The sequence below is a fragment of the Monodelphis domestica genome, chromosome 6, assembly GCF_027887165.1.
Source record: "Monodelphis domestica isolate mMonDom1 chromosome 6, mMonDom1.pri, whole genome shotgun sequence".
Taxonomy (NCBI): Eukaryota; Metazoa; Chordata; class Mammalia; order Didelphimorphia; family Didelphidae; genus Monodelphis; species Monodelphis domestica.
Genome location: NC_077232.1, coordinates 251,523,738 through 251,546,172, shown reverse-complemented (window position 1 = coordinate 251,546,172; position 22,435 = coordinate 251,523,738). Strand labels below are relative to the sequence as shown.

Below are 22,435 nucleotides of genomic sequence, written 5' to 3'. Positions count from 1 at the left end.
TTCCTTGAAAGTCCAAGTTCATATCCCACTTACTCTAAGAGGTCTTTCCTGGTCCCCCTCCAAGCTAATGCCTGCCCTCTGAGAGTACCACCAATTTATTCTGTAGATATCGTGTATGTAAACAGTTACCTGCATGTTGTCTTCCCCACTGGATCTCCCAGAGGGCAGATACCTGTTTTTAACTTTCTTAGTATCTCCAGAGTTAGACAGGCTGTCTAGAACAGTAAATGCTTATTGACTTGATTGATACCACTGATCTCCCATTAGAATGTAAGTTTCTCTAGAGCAATTGGTGTCTCTCTTATTTGCGTTCCTGGACTTGCCCAAGATCACACAGCTAGGATGTGTTTGAGGGCAAATATGAACCCAGGTTCTCTTGTCTCCAGGACTGTATCTCTATTCCCTGAGCCACCTTGGTGCCCCCACTTGTTAAGTATTCAATAAATAATGCTTATTGATTGGATTTTCCATTACTATAGGACTAATTCACATTAACTATGTGTTCCAGGGCAAGTCATTTTTAAACCCCTCTGTGCTTCCCGTCAGCTCTCAAAAAAGCCAAATTACTGATGAGTGGCCAACAGGCATTGGTAGGGAGAATTCCCACACTGGAAGTTCCTCACATAGATAAAATCACAAGTCTGGTTCCCTCTGCAACTACCTGGAGGTTACATATGGTGTGGTACATATACCACCAAGTATATGTAGAAAAAGAGTGTGCACGGGGATCCTTACAATGGAAACTAATGATATTTCATTGTATCACTCAACATAAGAAACTGTCATTCTCTTTTCCCCAAGCTCATACTAATCCCCAAATCAAACCATGATGTAATTTTCAGAAAAAAAAGAACCTCAAAAAATTACTGTTCAAAGGTTGCTCAGCTTGGATTCAGCAGACTTGGGTTCAAATTCTGGCTTCAACATTCTTCTCTTTGAGGATTCACTCCACCTTTCTCAGATTCCTCACTTATTTTTCTTTTAAAATATTTTCCATTTTTGTAATTTTGTGGAAGAAGACACATATTAAAAAAAAAACAAATGACAAAAGACTCCCTATTTCTTTTTCCCTTTTTTTTTTAAACCCTTACCTTCCATTTTGGAATCAATCCTGTGTGTTGGTTGAGGAGTGGTAAGTGTTAGGCAATGGAGATCAAGTGACTTGCCCAGGGTCACACAGCTGGGAAGTATCTGAGGCCAGATTTGAACCCAGGACCTCCTGTCTCTAGGACTGGCTCTTAATCTACTGAGCCACCCAGCTGCCCCTGACTTCTCATTTCTTAAATGAAGGTAGTAATATCAGTACTACCTATCCTACAAGGTTGTTGTGAGGGAGCATTTGCATGCACTTCATTGTGCTCTAGAAAACAAGATACATTGTCCAAAGTTAAAAAAAAAAGTTTGTTTTTTAAACTCTTAACTTATGTTTTAGAACTGATACTATGTATTGGCTCCAAGGCAGAAGAGTGGTAAGGGCTAGGCAATGGGGGTTAAGTGACTTGCTCAGGGTCACACAGCTAGGACGTGTCTGAGGTCAAATTTGAACCCAAATCCTCCTATCTCCAGGTGTGGCTCTCTATCCATCCCCCTGCACCTTGGTGCCCACTTTCCAAGTTTTAAAAATTTCCTCAGAGCATCCTCAGATCCTGGACAAATTGGAAGCTGTCACATTGTGGCCTGAGAATTCTATTGAAAATTGAACAGGTCTGTCTGGAGATAAAGTATTTTTTGAAATTTCGAGGCGACATAGCAACAAGATTGCAGGAAGTTCCCATCCCAGTACGGTTGGAAGAAGGAAGAGCTTTACATATCTGCTCCTCCCTTCTTGGGAACAAAATACGACCACTCTGCTGTGTTTCTGTCTGTAGTTCAATATACTCATCTCCTGGGGCCATTTCACTTAGACATGTGAACCCATAACCAGAAACAAAAGACGTTTGAACAAAGATCGAATGGCTTTGCCCGAGCTCGGTGCCTTGTACTTTCCTTTGTCTATAGCTCGCTAAATGGCTTTTGATGGACTGAGCAAATGAATGAGCAAATTGCTGTTGGAAGAGGCCCTGACCAGAGGGACTTGTCTAATTAATCACCGTGATTTATAGTCCTGTGATGCTGGTTCAGGTAGAGTTCTTGTTTTGTTTCAGACTAGACCTGTAATATAGGAAAGCTGTGGCGAGAGAATCCTCACAACCAAATCAGCACCAACTCTGCCCCTGACAGTCTCAAATGACTGCCTAACATGATGAAAGGGGCAGCGCGGGGCCCCTGTGGATAGAGAGCCAAGCCTGTAGTCCAGAAGACCTGAGTTCAAATTTGAACTCAGAGCTTTTACTAAGCTGTGTGACCGTAGGAAAGTCTCTTGATCCTGTTCACCTTACTTTCCTCATCTGTAAAATGAGCTGGAGAAGGAAATGGCCAACCATTCCAGTATCTTGGCCAAGAAAACCCTAAGATGGGGTCACGAAGAGTCAGATATGATTGAAAAATGACTGAATAACAACAAACAAAAAGGCAAAGCAAGGTTGAGTGATTTGCCAAGGGTCACATAGCTAGTTCATATTGGTGGTAGAGTTTGAATGGATGTCTTTTTCATTTGAAGGCTAGCTCTCCATTCATTACTTCATGCTACCTCTCCAAAAAGGATTAATTGTAGTTAATAATTAAATATACTAATATTTAATAAATAACATAAATATGCATATTAAAATAATATAATAAAATGTATAAATATTATTTATAAATAATAAATAATATAACCAATAATATAAAATAAATATAAGCCCATATTTACATTGAGTTTTCCATGTATTAATCTCATTCATCTCCACTACAACCCTGGGCAGTAGCGGTGTTGTTATTATCCCTTATTTTACAGAGGAAGAAACTAAAGCAGACATGTTAGGTGACTTGCCCAGGGTTACACAAGTAGTAACTATCTGAGACTGGATTTTGAACTCTCATCTTTTTGACTCTTTATCTAGTACTCTGAATCCACTGTGCAACTCTAGTCACCTTATGATCCTCTGTTATTTCTGTTTCTATCAAAGGCATACTGATGCCACTGGACATTTTCCTGAATTGGAGGCAATCAAGTATTGCTAGTCAAAAATACTGACTCCAAGATGGAAGGAAAGGAATTAAAAATAAATAAATAAATAAAAATGTTATAAATAGGTTAGAAACTGGGAGAAATTAAGTCTTTCCATCTTTATAGTCAAGATTTACAAATGGAAAGAGCTAGCCTTTTAGATACCATTAAAGATCATCATGGTATGTAAATGATAGGGAATTAAAAATAAGTAGCAATTCTATCACTGGATACCATAAAATACTCCTTGAATGGATTATTATGGCCGTATGGTAAGAATGCAAGATGAGTCTACCTCTTTGAGAATCATCTGATCCCCAAAGCAAGTAGCAACTTAAAATTTGAAAGCCTGAAAAAAGAGGCACAGAAAGCTTTGAATAAATGAAGCTACCAAACAAAGAAAAAATTGTTTCCCTCAATCATATTTCTTGACCTAGTTGGTAAAACTTTGGTTTTGCAATGAAAGAGTTGTACAGGGGCTGATCCACTTCCAGAAGTTGTGGGGTGAATAGAAACTAAGAGCTCTTTTCTGTGCCTCCACAATTCCACATGGTTCCAGCCTTCATGAATGAGCCATAGAAAATTGGGGAGATAAACCAAATTAATGCTGAAGATACTGGCTTCATGATTTAATTTCATTCCTTTTATTGTTTAGTGTTTCCTTCCCTTTAGTTGGATTTCTTTTTTTCCCCCCTAATGTTTCTCCCCCCGCCCCAGGTCTGGACCTATGATTGAATTTCTATAGAAACCCCCTTCTATATAACTCTTCTTCAATTTATAGTTACAGTTTCTCAGGCACTAATAATAAGTTAAATGTTCCAATAGGTCTACAAAGTTTTAGATGGAACTTTTAAGAAGTGGTATTGAACCAGCTCAAGGCTATATTTCCATTCTCCATTCCATTCTCCCCCTCTAGAATAATGCATTTCACCTTTTATGATGACTATTCTACTAAAATCCAACGTCAGGACCTTTTCATGGTATGGAGGAAACCCTGGATTTCTGGAAATATTACATAGTAAAGTGTCTGTTTCCTGTGGTCTGTTCTATCATGCTGGAGAGACTGTGTTCAGCTATTTTTCAATCATGTCCTACTTTTCCTCACTGTTTGGGGTTTTCTTGCCAAAGATATTGGAATGGTTTGCCATTTTTTCCCCTCTAGCTCATTTGACAGATAAGGAAATTGAGGCAAATGAGATTAAGTGACTTGCCCAGGGTCACTCAGCTAGTAAGTGTCTGAGGCTGGATTTGAACTCATGAAGATGAGTTTTTCTGACTTCCCATCTGGCACTCTATCCACTATTCCACTTAGTTTCCCCAGAGAAATTGTATACAGGTCAGTAATGGATTACTAGTACAAGGACCAGTGTAGTTCATTTTGAAGAGGTTGGATACCAGCAGTTCAGCCATCAGATGACCAAAGGGGAAAATCAGGCATTGCCATCCTGCCTGTTCTGTGTTATAACTCACAGTTATCCTTATAAATAAGGAATGTTTTGGACCCCTGCAATTTATTAAGACCAAAGGCTAAGGTGTAGAAAGGTTGAAATCTATAGTGTTAGAGGAATGATATCAGTCCTCTTTTGATGGCTCAAACAAATGTAATCATGATTATATCTTACTAAATGGCTTTAAAAGAGCATTTACTCTGGATTTGTATATCACAATACTGCTACCCACACTAACTGTACAAAGAATTCAGCAGGATTATTTTTTGGAAAGCATGGCAGCATCAGATAAAAAGCAAGCGGATAGTAAAAATGAAAAAAGAAGATTTTCCTAGGTTCATATCTACTCTAAGTACTTAATATTTATAAAGATATACCTTTTTAAAGTTGTTAAATTTTTATTTTAATTTTTTAATGTTCTCTAAAGATCTATTTTTCAAAGTCAGAAAAGAGTAAGGTCTCAGAACATGAGCAAACATTCTACATATGTAAACTCTTGCTTTAGCTAGGACCCAGATCTGAAACTAAAGATGAACAAAATAGTTAAAAAGGCCAAGTTGTTTTGGACATTCCATCTTTGTCCAGATAGACACGACATTTTTATTGGAGCAATTTGCCCAGACAGGGGAGACTGAGGGTGAAAAGATGGTTTTTTAATCATAAACTTAACAAAGTGTTTAATAAGTATCTCATTTTATTCTTTTTTTTTTAAACCCTTTCCTTTTGTCTTGGAGTCAATACTGTGTCTGAAGTGTCTGAGGCCAGATTTGAACCTAGGACCTCCCATCTCTAGGCCTGGCTCTTAATCCACTGAGCTATCCAGCTACCTCCTCTCATTTTATTCTTACAACAACCCAGATAGATGCTTTCCCCCATTTTAAAGATAAGGAAACTCAGGCTCACACAGCTAGTAAATATCTGAGTCTGATTTGAAATGAGGTCTTCCGGATTTCTAGTCCAGCATTCTATCCACTGAGCCACCAAGCTCCCTCAAAGTCCTAGAAATGTAATAACATTGGTCTGGGCTCAGAGACCTTCCTTTAAATGACAAAGAGTAGTTTCTGTTGGCAGTGGCTATGATATTATATATAAACTGTTTGTGGGTAAAGCTAATTGGCTCCATTGCTTTTCAAAATGGTCATTTTTGTCTGTTACATATTTTTCTTTTAATACAGATAGACAAAATTGGTGGCACTCTATAGAAGTCAGTGGTGCAGTGGGAGAAAGGTCAGCTCTGGAATTCTTCCATACCACCAGTTACCTGCAGGAACTTGGGTAAATCAGTTCACCTTACTAGACCTCAGTTTTCTCCTCTATAAAATGAGGGCTTGAATTAAGTGACTTCTGAGGTCCCTCCAGTTCTAAATCTATATTCGATGAAGGCAATCACACCTCTTTAAAAACATCCTAAATTTACCTGACATCTTGCCAACAAATCAGTGGAGCTTCAAAGGGGGAAAGAAACCTCTAAATTCTCCTCCTGTCTGCTTCATTGATTATATTGGCAGGATTCTGTCATTTTCAAACCCAATGATTTCTCTATGAAATGCTTTACCCACTGCTGTTAAACATATATAAACAGACAAAAACCGGGACTATTTTAGTCAGAGGAAGTTTGTAGGAGAGACAAACAGCTTTCTTTTATTAAGATGGACTACCTCTTTGCATGCCCCAGTCAACTTCCAAAAGACTTGGGAACATGCTGGCTAAGGATCAGGGACTGTTTTCCAATCACCCTGTTTGGTGTGGCTCCTTGCTCAGAACTTGTGGACAAGCTTAGATAAAGACATCTCTCCAGAAGAGTCTAAACCCCATGCTTGTTCATGAGCTGACTTTTCTGAAGGCTGCTTTACAATGTATGAAAAACTCTAGAAAGGTTTAGTCCACATCAAGGCTAATAGAAAATATTCAATTGATCTTACCTTTTGCCAACACCCAGGCATTGGTAATCCATCCGGCCCCTGTTCCAAAGAGAACAAAAAGGACATTTCTCAGGACCCCCACAGGGAACAGAACTTCATAGTGCTGTTCACAGGCTTAAAAAACCCAAATGCTCTAGCCCTGAGTTTTGATTCTACATTTCTACCTTAATTTTCTCAAGAGGATTTCTGAAAATAGAATATAGAATTTCAAATCTGATGAAGGAAATTCAGATATCCTCTAGAGAGGGAATGAATATATTTTAACAAATAAAGTGTACAGTAAACATAATTTTGAAAAGCACACTAAGAAACTGACCAATTATAGATATTCAGAACATCATCTTTAAATATCAAGTACTGTAATTCGAAGGTGCTTATCTTTTCATTATCTTTCTCATGCTTCCAATTTATATAAACTAAACTCAAATCCCTACCTGATTAGAATAGTCTATGCATGATAAATGATCAGTGTCTTATCATTTCTATCTGAAGCTTAGGATTTATGCATGCTTAAGATCATACTTCCTTTCATTATAATTCTCCCCTTTTAGATCATCAATCACAGTAGAATCGACTCATTTAGTTGAATTAAAAACCATGCTGTAGTCAAAGAATTCTGTTCTTCATTCATTATCTGTACAGGGATGTGCTGGAGCTAGCTTGAATTTGGTTTGTGAGAGCCAATTGTTAAATCTTCAATGTGAGCAATTTACATCTTGGAAATTGGCAAATGCTAAAAAGCAGGTTTTGATTTATTGTTTTGTTACTTAATTTAAAATTTTAAAAGTGATGGATAAAATTAAGTAATGCAGATCAAGGAAAAAAGTGTAAGTGGACATATTCCCCTCTGAGAGCCAATGGTTAAACATTTTTAAAAAAATTTAAACCCTTGCCTTCTGTCTTAGAAACTTAATATCAATTCTAAGGCAGAAGAGTGGTAAAAGTTGGGCAATTGGGCTTAAGTGACTTGCCTAGAGTCATATAGCTGGGAAGTGTCTGAGGCTACATTTGTACCCAGAACCTCCCATCTTCTAGTCCTGGCTCTCTATCCACTAAGCACCTAGCTACTCCTATTAAACATTTCCCAGCACACCCCTATCTGTACACTTTTGATATAGTACTTATAGATGCAATATCTCATTCACTAGAAACTTGGTAGGTATTAAAAATTTACTATTTTTTTGATCTGATAAATATGACTGAGAAATCATCTAACTTTTAGGGTGCAGATAATACCTCTTTTATCGCCAAATCCATTTTATTTTTAAGTGTAGATATGCTCCAGATACAAATGATATTACCAAGTCATAACATTTGGTATATTACGAAAGCATGCTTGTGTTTTCCCCATGAAAGATAATCAAGGAGTCAGAGCAAACCAAAGAAAAGAAAACACTGGGCACTTCTTAGAATTGTCTAAGTAGTATTATTGTCTAATAGTCTATTTCAAAATAGAATCTTAAGAATGTTCACCTTTACAGAAGCGTGCTTAGCTAACAAATCATAAAAAAACCATGCAGATCTGATATAATCTCCCCCCCCCCCCAATCTGATATAAAATAGGAATCTTCAGGAAAAAAAAAACACTCTTCTTTTAAAAGTAAAAATAACAAAACAAAACAAAAACAAACTCCTTAAAATATATTTAGATATGGGAAAAAAAAACCATCTCGTATTGCCAGATTGGTACCAGGAAAAAGACCAACAGAAGAATTTTAGTATAAGGAGAAATTGGAGTTCATGTTAACAGAGAATGAGGAGGTGCTATGGACTTTGTCAAGTAAGTCCTCAAAGGAGAGGCCATTCAATTGGAAATGTTAAGCCAGAGGAGAGCCAGGTATTTCAGCTGCAGACCATTATCATCTTTAGAAGGATGATGAAATGACCTTGCTAAATTTGGGGAGAGGGCAGCGAGACTATGTTGTTATTTTATTATTACTTTGAATTCTTATATGTAATAATGATAACAACACTAGTCTGCCAGAGGGGTGGCGTCTGGAAGAGACCCAAGACTTAAACACCCTTGAAGTGGGGCTGAGTTAAAAGTTCCCCCAACCTCTTCTGGCCCAAAGGTTCACCAGTTGGATTAGCTTAGCCCATACTGGGAAGCAAGGATGGGGCTACCTGGGAGTTTTTAGAACAAGGGAGGGAACTTTGTTAGGAAGAATTTGGATATGTAGACCCAAGTCAGGGGGTCCTGGCACAGGTGGGGGAGGACATATATTATATATATATATATATATATATATATATATATATATATATACATATATTTATATATGTGTGTGTATTTTTTTCCTTGTTATGGGCTGCACTGATTAAGAGAATTTTATTCATACTAGATCATCCTCCAATGGACCAATCATACCAATGGATAGGGCAAGATAAGAAGGCAAAGAGCTTTGTTTAGGATGGGACCACAGGCATTTCCTGAGACGATGTGAGAAGCATGGAGATCAGAAATTCTTGACCTTGTATGGGATGCAACAGAGGGGATTAAGTAGACCTTTGGGAGGGCCAAGGTAGAAGAATGCCATTTTTGCATGGGATATGTGCTCTTTTTAGCTCATGTATGTATAGATTTTAAATTTAAATTTTTAATTAAAAAAATTTTTTTTTGGTTTTTAATGTGTGTGGATTAGTTTTCCCAGGCCTTGGCCAGTAGGCTTAAGGTAATGTCTCTGAACTTTGGAGTTTCCAAGTATAGGCTGTAGGTAAAAATGTCCTGCAAAGGCCCTTCATCATCATCGACTAGGACCAGACCAGCATATGCTGGACAAATTCAATGTCAATGGACTCAGCACTAGTTTAATATGAAGGCCCAAACTGGAAAGTTTAGCCAGGAAACAGATAAAGAAAGCAGGCGAGCGTTCTCTCATTGGTGTTGAGAGCTAGGTTTATACCATAGGAGCCTTTCTTTGCAAATGGTGGATGGGCCTTAAAAAAAAAATTGAATACTTCATCGTGTTTCCTATCTTAAATCATATGAGGTAGTTTAGTATTATTGGGAAACAAGGATCATGGCACTAGGGTCCAAAAGGATCTTTTAAGAGAAAAAAATTGAAATAAAAAATTAAGTCATAAGGAAAGTAATAGATTTATGATCTATTTCAAAGGAAACAGACATATGGAGGCTATGTCAAGTGTGAGCAAAAGTACAAGGAGTTAATTCACATTCACCGATTAAAAAAAAATCCCCAACCCAAAATGGCTCTCTCCATCTTGCAACAGTCTTTGGAGAAGCCAAATGGTCCATGCACATGCATGTAAGTGTGCCGCCATGTAAAGCGTGCTCCAGAAAGGCCTGCTTTACATTGCTAGAGACTGATGTGTGATCACACAAAGGAACCACATGCAGGGTTGGTAGGCAAGAGAAATACTGTACCAATTGGCAAGGGGCATCCAGCCCATCCAGGCCAGGCTGACCCGGCTCCCCTTTTTCCCCCTTAACTCCACGGAATCCCTGTTTGGTGAAGATTAACTTGTAACATTACTGACAAAAGAAATATCTTTTAGCACTAAGGCTGTTGAAGAAAACAAGAGTTTATAACCACAAAAGACAAGGAGAGGAGCAATTCTGGAGTAGCTTGTGATGGTTGCTGAGTGGGATCAAGCCCTGGGTGTGCCTCCATGAAGGGGTTTTTTGTTCAATCATTTTCAGTCATGCCTGACTCTTTGTGACCTCTTTGGGAGTTTTCTTGGCAAAAACACTGAAGTAGTCTGCCATTTTTTTCTCTAGCTCATTTTACAGATGAGGAAACTGAGGCAAATAGGGTTACGTGACTTGCCCAGGGTCACAAAGTCAGTAAGTGTCTGAGGCAGGATTTGAACCTTCTTGATTCCAGGCCCAGCACTCTATTTACCATGCCATCTAGCTGACCCATGCAGGGATCTGTTAAAAAAAAGTCCCCCCCCCCTTTTTAGCTCCAAATGGAGATGCCATTGGGTTTATACTGTTTTCTCTGTGATTTAGGGATTCTATTTTAAAATTAATTCTATACAATTAACAGTCTCAAGGGATGAGAGATGAGAAGAAAAGATCTATGATAAGAGCAGGCTCCCCAGGACTAATGAACATCTGTAATAAGTGACTGCAACAGGAAACCCTACCAAGATACTTCCAAGTTTGCTCTTCTCCCATTTCTTTACAGAATTGTTTTTTATGCTAGATCATTAGGACAGACTTCCATGAATGAGACATACCAACGGGCAAGGTGCATCTAATCCAGGGGCACCCTGTTCTCCTTTCTCCCCTTTGGGCCCCTTTCTGCCTTTCTTTCCCTTTTCCCCCTGTGGACACAATGGTTTGGATAAAACAGAGATTTCATTTGGGGGATGCTGGTGGTAAAAAATATTGGTTCAAAAGACAGTTTTAGCCAAGAGAAGCCTGAAAGGACATTTACCACTCTGCTCTGGTTGGGATGAGAAAGATGTAGAAACCCCAGTTGTATTAGTAGACCACACCAGCTGCCCCAGACGAGCCCTGGGCATCGATGTGTGGGGCAGGGGGTTTGAGAGACATGAGAAACCTTGAAGTGGAGAACTGACCAACAGACAAACCAGAAGGACATTGCTGCTGTTGACTCCATCCACAACATCCTCAAGGATGTGATGTTTCCGTGATGCCCAGCCTCCTGGGCTGACATAAAGAAAAATGGGGTGCTAGTCAGTCTTGTCAGATGCAAGACAGCCGAGAGGCTCACAGAAGGGTGGCCAATTGAACCAAAAAAGTGCTTCCTTTGTTGAGTTCTTGTCACTTGTGGGCATGGACATTTCTGACCCTGTAGCAGCAGCAGCAGCAATAGCCTGAGGTGGTGCTAATCCAGGGATACTGGAAAGAATGCTCACAGCCTCTAGCTTTCAAACACAATGCCAGATGTCCTTGCTTTCTTTCCCAACTGTCGGTCCCATTTTCTAAGGCCATCTACAAATTGTCCAATATCTGAAAACACATGGCTCTTTAGTCACAGCCCCTATTCCTGATGGGATCCTTCTCCCCAAAGCTGGTGTGGATTTTATGGATGGGTCACTGAAACAAGGCACTGAAAATCTTTTCTTTTCCTTCATCTATTATTTTCCTGAAGGCCAGCTTAAGAGCCAGGAATAATTACAAGCCTCAGGTTCTTTTCCAGTTTATTTTCCTATTGACCTCCTACCAGATGATCACAGTGGTAAAGGAGTTTCTGGCTTATTTTCAATTTAGCAAAAGCAAAAGTTGTTCTGTTTAAAATAGGAAAAGCAAAGTAGACTCAGTGGTACTAACTAAAAAAAAAAGAAGAGTCTAGATGATTATGGGGAGAATAGTAGCCATAGGAAATTAGTATCAGCTGTCAAGGTAGAGGTGGTGAGAAATTTAATTGGCAAGAAGGATCAGGATTGGATGGATGGAGGAATTTGCAGGATAAGGGGGCAAAAAGAGGAAAAGGAAGGAAGGCCCCTCTGGATAGGGAAACAGAGCCAGTAAATAACAGTCAACTGTTTTCACGATGCCAACAAAGGTAGCATGAATGGATAATTTCTATGCAGGACAGAGACAGCTTTTAAGACTTTAAAAATAATTTACAAAGCAAATAATCGGTCTTTAAAGGCAAACAACATGTAATAAGTTCCACATTCCAATGAGTGCATTCATTTAGCATTAAGTTTAAAATGCATGCAGAACCAAGCATCAGACTCTTCAAAGGAGGACATATACACAGGGACCACAAAGTACTACAGGAGAAACAGTCAAGTAAATGCATTCATTCTGCCAGAAGGTGAGTGAAAGCTCCTCATCTGGCTCCTGGTTGCCAAAAAGGATTCATCAAAAGGCTCAGAATCAAAGCCCTGAGTAAATATGTATCTTACTTTAATGCTGGGGAAGAGATGGGAAATTCTGAGGGAGTCAGTCAGTTGGCTGTGATCAAAGGCAGGAGTGTCAGGCTAGGTCATTAGGAAAGCAGACCAAGTATGTATGATGGGAGTAATATTTGAGCGCTGTTTGGTCTTTCAAAGGCAATTATGCATGTCCTTTAGCGGACAACTAGTGCCTCAAGGTGGAAAAAGGGCCAGGAAGACCTAGGTTCAGATCTCATCTCTAACACATCCGTTCTGTGTGACCTTGGGCAAGTCATGATCTTTTAGCACTTTAACCAACTCTGACTATAGTTTGCAGAAAAAACACATATTTGCATTGATAGAGAGAGCCCTAGAGCCATAAAATTGCTGGCCCTGGCTTGGAAAGAGAGCTGACTGGGGGCCAGAGCAGGGGGGTTTCAGTGGACTGAGAACCAGGTCTCTGGGTTCAAATCTAAGTTCAGACACTTCCGAGCTGAGTGACCCTGGACAGGTCACTTAACCTCTATTGCCCAGCCTTTACTTTTCCTTTGCCTTGGAACCAGTACACAGTATTGATTCTAAGATGGAAGGTAAGAGTTTTTTAAAAAAACTGATTTATTAGGGTCACACAGCTGAGGGCTTTCCTCTTGTTTAGTCATTTTCAGTCATGTCCAACTCTTGGTGATCCCATTTGAGGTTTTCTTGGAGTGGTTTGCCATTTCCTTCTCCAGTTCATTTTACAGATGAGGAAACTAAGGCAAACAGGGTCACACAGCTACTAAGTGGAGGTTGGATTTTAGTTCAGGTCTTCTTGACTACAGCTCTATCCACTGCACCACCCAGCTGCTCCTTTATTTTACTGTGTGATTGTTAGCATGGGTTAAGACTTTGAATACTAATTTTTAGCTCTGAAAATATTTCTCTAATTATCAGATGTCATATAGCACATATAATATTGACTTTGGAGTGGGGAGATCTGAGTTCAAAACTGCTAATATTTACTGCCCTTGTGGTCCTGGACAAGTCTGTTCACTTCTCTGGGTCTCAGTTTCTTCATTCGTGAAAGTGCAGGGATTGTGTTAGATGGTTTCTGAGGTCCTGTTGAGCTCAGAAATCTATAAACTTAAGCACTTTTTTTAAATCATCATTGTGGAGTTACTATTGGGACACTGTGCCACCATTATTGTGCATATAATTTCTCTCTCAATGAGAAACTAAAGACACTAAGTATATACAGCAGGCTCAGGTCACTTCTTACTCTGCATCAATTAGCCATTTGCTCCGTGGTTAATTCTGTATGAGTGTGGGGGCTTACATTTCTCCAGAGGATTGAGCAGTGTGAAAGATGACAACAGGATGTGAATTAATCCCAGAAAATAGAGAGCATTTATTTATTTACAAATGGCCAAACTATACCCTAATCCATGGACTTAATTGCTTTATAAAATACTACCTTTTTCCTCCCCTGGGACTCAGAGAGCAAGAAAAAAAAATTCTAGATGCCCTGATCAGACCAATGTAGGAAGGGGAGAAAAAAAGGAGAGAAGGAAGAGTAGGAAGGATGGAGGAGAGAAAGGCAGGGGGAAAGAGAGGTAAGACAAGAAGGGAAAGGCTGGTCAAGTGATGGCAAGGATTAACAGAAAGTCATAAATAGCTGATCTAAGGCTTAGGCTGCTGATACCACAGATAAGATCCGTTTTATCAACTCATTGATTAATAATATGGATTGGTTATATCTGTTATGTCCTCTCTCTCTCTCTCTCTCTCTCTCTCCCTCCCTCCCTCCCCTCTCCCTCCCTCCCTCCCTCACTCTCTCTCTCTCTCTCTCTCTCTCTCTCTCTCTCTCTCTCTCTCTCTCTCTCTCTTCCCTACCCCCTCCCTCCCTTCCTCCATCCCCCCTCTCTCTCTCCCTTGCACTCTCCCTCCCTTACTCCATCCCTATCTCTGTCTGCCTCTGTCCCCCTCTCTCTCTCCTTTGCCCCCTCCCTCCCTTCCTCCATCTCATCTCTCTGTCTTTCTCTTTCCCTCTCTCCATCCATCTGCCTCTTTCTTTCTCTCCTGGTCTGTCTCTGCCTCCTTCCCTTAATGACTAATTTCATCAGCTTCAGGAACCTCCTGGTATAGATACTCTATCTAGTGCCATAGACAGACAGTTGTACTATACAGGTTAAAAAATAAAGAAAGTTGAAAAACGATTACATTCATTATTGAGGATAGTGAATGTTAATTTTATAATACAAATGAAAATGCTCTCCTCTCTGGGATAATTCATATCCTGTTGCAATTACCCTGCTATCTAGGGTCAGTCTTATGGATTAATTTGAGAACAAGAACTCAGCTCTTTAATAGTGATGTGTAATGTGTTACCTTCAGATAACTTGTCTTACCGAGATGCCCAGGGCACTGAAAGTTTGAGTGACTTGGCATTGGTCAAGTACCTTAGTACATTTCAGAGCTAGAATGGTTAGGCGGTAGAGTGGAGAGAGCACTATGCTTGGAATCATGAAGTCCTGAGTTCAAATCCAGTCTCAGTCACTTACAAACTATGTGACCTTCTGTAAGTCACTTAGTTTCTGTATGCCTCAGTTTCCTCATCTGTAAAAGGAGCTGGAGAAGGAAATGACAAACTACTTCAATATTTTTGCCAAGAAAATTCCAGAGTCCAAAGGTCAACTATGACTGGACAATAAAGAGAAATATATCTGAAACAAGTCTTTTTTTTTTTAAATCCTTACCTTCCATCTTGGAATCAATACAATACAGCTGCCCCCTGAGACAAGTCTTGAACCATGGTGTGTTTGACTCCAAGGCCAGTCCTTTACCTACTCTATCTCCCACTGCCTTTAAAAAAAAAAAAAACCCTTACCTTCTGTCTTAGAATCAGTACTGTATCCTGGTTCCAAGGCAGAAGAGCAGTAAGGGCTAGGCAAAGGGGGTTAAGTGACTTGCCCAGGGTCACACAGCTAGGAAGTGTCTGAGGCCACATTTGAATCCAGGACCTCCCATTTCTAAGCCTGGTTCTGAATCTACTGAGCCACCCAGCTGCCTCTCTCACTTCCTTTTGAACAATATTTATAGTTTAAAAAATTAAACCTTAATTTCATTTTAAGATAATTTATATCTTTTCACCAGTACCTATCTCTCAGGGTTGTAGTATGGTTCCAATGAGAAATACATAAAGTGCTTTGTAATTCTTATAAGAGCTAAATAAATGTTAACTATTTTTATGTTTATTTTGAGTCAGAGGATTGAACATTTCATTTTTATTTTAAGGTATCTAATCTTTTACTGTGATGACTACTTTCTCCATGAACAGTTGAAAGCTAAACTAGACTTCTGTATTTATAGCCATGCTAACTTTCGGGTTCTAGGACATGCCTAATAAAATGCTAGAATAGATGTAGATGCGGAAGGGAAAAATTCATATTTTCCTTTATTTCCCTAAAATTAACTTAAAAAAAAACCACCTTACTTTTTGTCTTAGAGTCAATACTAAGTATTGGTTCCAAGGCAGAAGAATGGCAATGGTTAGGCATTTGGGGTTAAGGGACTTGCTCAGGGTCACACAGCCAGGAAATTTCTAAGGTCAGATTTGAACCTAGGAACCCTGACTCCATGCCTGTCTCTCAATTCACTAAGACAACTTAGCTGCCCCTCAACCTTTAGTTTTAAGGTCATGAAAAGTTCTCTCTGTATTCTAAAGCCTGATTCTGATGTCAATTGTGTAGAACTTGGTCATGTCAAGTATAAAACACTTTAAGCCTTTCATTGAACAACTCAGAAAGTAGTTGAGCCTGGTTCCTAATCTAACACAAACTGATTTTGTAATTTAAGACAGAACAACGACCCAGCTGGTTTCTCAGTTTCCCTGTCTGAAAAAAAGAAATATAGTCTCTTCTTTTTCACATGTAGGAGTGTGTCATGGAGATAAATGGAATTCACGCCAGAAAACTATCACTGAAGGGTATAATTTAACTCCATTCAATGACCCAGTCAATGTCTCTAATCCATGTCTTTGTGAGAGCTGGTGGTTGTCTTCCAAATCCCACAGTCCAGACTGGGGAAAATGTCGTCTGATCAGGACAATGGGTTAAAATCTATCTTTCATCAGAAGAATTCTTTGGTCTCCTTCTGAGCCTTAACTCTGTAGGTCCTAGTGTCTGCTTATTTTTGGCACACAGGATGAGGAAAAGAGTAAGCATAAGAGATAGTTATAGAGCTGGGAAAATAAGAAGGAATGGGATGGATCAAGATAAAAGAAAATGACACAAATGGTAGCAGCATGAACATCACCTTTTCTCCCTTTTCTCCTAAGTCTCCCTTCTCTCCTCGAGGACCAGGGAAACCCTGTAGGAAAAAGGACAACAAATAAGACCAAAAGTATCTATTGGTCTAATGTGTGACAATTCTATAGGGGAAAATATTTAGATTTAGTATTTTTCTATAGACACAGAAAGAGTTAAGGCTATCCCAAACAACTTCAAGATTAAACAACAACAACAACAACAATAATAGTTGACTCTACATAGCGTTTTAAGGTTTGCAAAGTTTATTTTACAAAATAGCAACTGGAAAACCATTTATCTAAGTCTGACCAGTTTCCTTAACTCCTCAAAATTCTCTTTTGCTCTTGGATGATGCTTTTAAATTAAATCTAGCAGCTTCTTGGCTTGTCCTTCATAATCAATCTCCACTAATATATTTAATAGAACATAAGTTCCTTGAGGGCAGAGATGCATTTTTGTTTTTGCATTCCCAATAGTGGTTGGCATACAATAAGGACTTAATAAATACTTGTTGGTTGCAGTACTCTGGAGACATTATGGCTAATATATGAGACATAAACTAGGGATAATATATAATTTGGGGTAAGCTTGGATTAAGGGAAAACCGAAGAATCCTTGAGGTAATACTACATATAAGGCTTTGTAAATCTTAAAGCACATGTACCAACTATTATTGTTAAAAATGTTAATTTTAATTAATAACATTAATAATGGTAGAAACCATATTAACAACTCAAATCACCATATGTGAACAGTGTTTGTATTTTGTGTTTTCTTTGACATAATCTTGTTCTGTCTTCACCCATTTTTTCTCATTTCATTTCCACCCAATTCTGTTCAACCTTTTTGACTCTCATTAGGCAGCTTCTGGGTGCTGATCACTCACAGGGTCATAGATGAAGAGCTAGGAGGATCCTTAGAGATCATTTAGTCCAATCTCCTCACTTCTAGATTAAGAAATTGAGACACATAGAGATTGTGATTCTGCCCGATTCCACTGGCATTATATTAAGAGGCAGAAATGGGAGCTAAATCCAAGTCCTTCAACTCTAAATGTAGCAGTTTTTCCATGATATCATTTCTATCTGGCAAAGTAATTCTAAGTGTTTATTATCCTATGTTAATTTACTGGCCTTTAGTTGTGTTCTTGTCCTATAGATTCATTACATACCTACACTTATTTTTGCTTTTAATAAAAACTCACCTTTTGTCTTAGAATCCATTCTAAGACATTATGATGACAGACTGGGAAAGTCATTTAACCCCTACTGCTCAGCTCAGTTCTTACTGCTTTTATATCTCAAAATTGATAATGCTGATTCTAAGACAGAATCAATAACATTGATTCTAAGACAGAAGGTAGGAATCTCCAGACCTGGCACTCTACTGAGCCACCCAGCTGCCCTACACATACACTTGGAATACATTTCATGGCACTCTCTAAATTCACACTGAATGGGAATTAAATAAGCAATATCCATGCTGTTATAGCCACAAAGCACACTGGTATTTGTTACTATAGGAATGCATTTTTATGGTAAGTTTTACTTACATCAAGACCAGGTTCTCCATCCTTCCCCTGCCAAAGAACCATATGAGCTCCATTATTGTTCCTAAGCTTAGGCTCTTGTTTCCCTACTGAGGACTCTTAGGAAGGCTGTGCTATCATGTGAGCACACAAGCATCAAAATGATTACATTGGAAGGATAGAAGTTGGACTTTTTAGGAATTTCAATTTTCAATTCATGATTTCCCCAAATGTTACATATTCTCTTTTTTCTTTTCTTTTACTTTATTTTTAAACCCTTATTTCCTATCTTGGAATGAATGATGAGTATCAGTTCTAAGGCAGAAGAGCCATAAGTGCTAGGCAACTGGGATTAAGTAACTTGCCTAGGATCACACAGCTAAAGAAGAACCTGAGGTCAGACTTGAACCTAGAACCTTCTATCTCCAAGTCTGGCTCTCTGTCCACTGAGTCACTTAGGTGTCCCTACACACTTTCTCATTAAATCTCCTTAGGTTGATTGCATTTTTATGCTATTCAGGGCCACTTAAACCTAGAACCTCTCATCTCCAAGCTTGGCTGTCTCTCCACTGAGGTGTCTTTACACACCGTCTCAATTTCCTTGGGTTGATCACATTTTTATGATGTTCAGGGCTACTTGAACCTAGAACCTCCCACCTCCAAGCTTGGCTTTCTCTCCACTGAGGTATCTTTACACACTTTCTCATTAAATCTCCTTGGTTGATTCCATTTTTTATGATGTTCAGGGCCACTTGAACCTAGAACCTCCCATCTCCAAGCTTGGCTTTCTCTCCACTGAGGTGTCCCTACACACGTTTCCATTAAATCTCCTTGGGTTGGTTGCATTTTTATGATGTTCAGGGCCAAACTGACTGTGACTTTTTTTTTTTCTGTTTTTGAAGCTTAGTAACCAAGTCTTCATTTTAGGGCTCATTTTTATGAGAGGCAAATTTTAGTCATTTTAAAGCCATGTGGATTCTGAGGATATGTGCTGCTTAAGGCTTCTTTCCTATCTTTAAATGGAATAATAATAACAACATTTATATAGTGATCCAAATTTTGTAAAGTGCTTGACAAATGTTATTTGATTCCCCACAACAACTCTGGGAAGCATGTGCTCTCATTAGCCCCATTTTATCTGAGGCAGATATTAAGTAAGAGACTTGCCTATGGGCACAGCACAGTTTTGGGAGGCAAGATTTGAATTGAGATCTTGTTGACTCCAACCCCTGTACTCTAACTATTGCACTTTCTGCTTGCCTCTAAAATTAGTAAGATTCTAGTTTCTTCCCAGTAAAGGAAGTGAAACACATTCCATTTGCTACTTGTGTATTGATTTTTACTGACACACTTCTGGTCATTTTGTAAATGAAAAAAACATGAAAGAGGAAAGTTTTAAAAATGCTACTTTTAAGTAGATTTTGAAAATGAATGCTAGCCAGATGGAAAAGAAATCATAATTTGGTTGCTCAGTAATGACTAATTCATCCATTCTTAGAAGTCCATACTATTAGAGTAATGTATTTCCCCTGTCAAATTCAGCGATCCATTCAATTTCAGCAAGAAGTCTGCTTTGATTCTACTCATCACTTGATGATTCATTTCAAAATCAGAATATTCTGTAGTGTTAGGGTCAGAGTTAAGTTTTGATTGATTTTTTTAATTAAAAAAGAAGGGAGATCTAGTCAAATAATCAGAAAAAGCTTGATCATATTTTAGCAATATTTCACATATTTATATTCTATTAATTTAAACAAATGCTCTCATATTGATTGTAAAATTTCATTGCTTGATCATTTTATTTCTATGTGTCCAGGAACTTTCAGAAGAGAAATGAAAAGATAGTGTGTATTAGATTTAGCTTTCCCAAGGGACTCTTTAAAGATAATTTTTCTTCACATTTGTAGTGAGGCATTGGAGACGAGTCTCTGGGCCAAACAAAGTCCCCAGGGCCCGTACACTCAAGCTGCTTAGAGCTGTGAGAACTGGGGACGGTCTCCAGGGTTTCCACTATAAGACAGAGCTAGAGAAATGAGCATTAAGCATTGACAATTTTGGAGAAGCCCATTTTTAACAGTAATAATACTTTCTATATAACATATTGAATAACATGCCTAATGTTATTCAATGTTAGTCTCTTTTATAGTCAAGTGGATAAAATAAACTGAATATTAAAGCTGTTAAATTTGAATTTTTTTGTAGAATTTCTATACTTTTTATGCACTAAACTTTTGATGATGGGCACCTAGTCAAATCAAATGCTATGAAGAATCAGAAATAACTTGAACCCTGAGTCACATGTTAATGTGATTTATTCCAGTGATAATCTCTGGTGTTTTCCATTTTCTTAGAGAGAGAGAGAGAGAGAGAGAGAGAGAGAGAGAGAGAGAGAGAGAGAGAGAGAGAGATTGAGAGAAAGAATATAGTGGTATTGCTGAAAGAAACAGGTAAAATTATGGTTGTATTTCAGATGATTATTTTACTTTTGTGTTCCTTGAATGGTTATTCTGTTGTTTAAGGAAATAGTTGAAGAAATAAGTGACATTTCATTAAGGTATAAGCTAATAAAAGATATGGTCAACTCACAGGCAAACCATAAGGCCCTCTGGGTCCAGGTTCTCCCACAGCTCCTTTTTCACCCTAAATTTAAAAAATAATAATAATGCAATTTAAAAAGTTTGAACAGATACTATACACGCACTTTATATTTATAATAGTCTATCCTTAAAATTTCTACTTGAAATCTACCCTTACTGTCAAAGTCCCAGAAAAATTGTCTCAGCTGACATTTCAACTAATTTATTATTAGTCATTCACAGTTATTATATCCAGAACATATTTTACTAAAGTTACAGGTGAAGGTTTAGCTCTATCAAAGAGTTTATTTGTTGGAAATGTAATTGAATTTTACCTGTTGCAGTATAGAATCCTCTATTTGTTAGTTTATTATAAATGCAAGGAGAAAATATGCTTATATCTTCTACCAGACCCAATTGTAGTGGCATAAATTTGCTGCTTCTCCTCACAGGGCATTTAAAAACTATTGATCCCCTTGGATTTTGTCTTGTTTTGGGAAAATCCAGGTCTGTGATACCATTAATGCAGAGAACAACTTCTTTGGGTACAGGCTGGGAGAAGTTGTTTGTAACTTAGAGAGCTCCCAAGGGTATTTAGGGGTTAAACTACACAGATCCTAATAGCTGATTTTGCTAATAAATACTGATGATAATTATTTTTTGTTGGTTGTTCAGTCATCTCTAACTCTTCCCAACCCATTTGAGATTTTCTTGGCAAAGATCCTGGTTTGCCATTTCCTTCTCTAGCTCATTTTACAGATGTGGAAACTGAGGCTAACTGGGTTGCCCAGGAACATAGATTTAGTAAAATGTCTGAGAATAGATTTGAACTTAGGAAGAAGGAGTATGCCTGACTACAGGTCCAGCCCTCTATCTACTGTGCTGCCCTTATCATTATCAATTTATTATATTTATATTATATTTTTATAATGTTTATATAATATACCAATTATATTTATATATGTTTATATAACATATTTATTATATTTTATACAATTATAACAATCTACAATACATTAGTATAATATAATTGTTAATTTTAGAATTCTCATGATTAATTATTGATTAAAATATGATCAATAATTACTATTTAAAACTACTTATAATCGCTGGTATTTATATAGCCCTTTAAGGTCTGCAACACACTTAGATAATTATCTCATTTGATCTTCATTTTCTTATATATGAGGAAACTGAGGCAGGCAGAAGTTAAATGATTTGCCCAAAGTCACATAGCTAGTATCTGAGGCCAGATTTGAACTTAAGAAGATGAGTCTTCCTGACTCTGGGACCATTTACCTTTAAGGTCTACAGTGCACTTAATTAATATTATCACATTTGATCTTTACAAGTAGGAGCTATTATTATCCTTTTTTTCCATAAATGAGACAAGCAAAAATTAAGTGGCTTGCCCAAGGTCATACAACTTGTAAGCATCTGAGGCTGGATTTGATCTCAGATCTTTCTGACTTCAGGTTCTGTCCTCTATCCTTTGGCTAACCTAGAACATACTGAGGCAAAACTTGAATTAGTTTTGTGGTATGGGATTTTCTTTTGTGGGATCGGGGGGAAAGAGGAGAAGATTTATAATTTCTTTGGGAAATTTCTATAGGGAATTTCCAGGGAAGAAATTCCTTTTACTAATGCAGCTCAACACTCACGCTGGAATTTACAGGATGAGAGAGAGAGTTAGTTGCCTGAGGGGACAGATCTTGAACTCTAGTCTTCTGGACTTAGATGCTCATTGATCAAAATCTTTAATTATTTTCT

The 22,435-nt window shown here is 38.2% G+C and overlaps 1 protein-coding gene across 1 annotated transcript in view; it reads right to left on the bottom strand.

The window, feature by feature from the left end:
* COL25A1 (collagen type XXV alpha 1 chain) overlaps positions 1–22,435 on the bottom strand; it is a 592,248-nt gene that overhangs the window by 6,686 nt on the left and 563,127 nt on the right. Inside the window, exons 32-36 of the mRNA XM_056803096.1 lie at positions 20,676–20,729; positions 18,114–18,140; positions 16,569–16,622; positions 9,844–9,921; positions 6,459–6,497 (exon numbers count right to left, since the gene is read on the bottom strand). Coding sequence (XP_056659074.1) covers positions 6,459–6,497; positions 9,844–9,921; positions 16,569–16,622; positions 18,114–18,140; positions 20,676–20,729 — 252 coding nt within the window. The remainder of the gene's footprint in view (positions 1–6,458; positions 6,498–9,843; positions 9,922–16,568; positions 16,623–18,113; positions 18,141–20,675; positions 20,730–22,435) is intronic.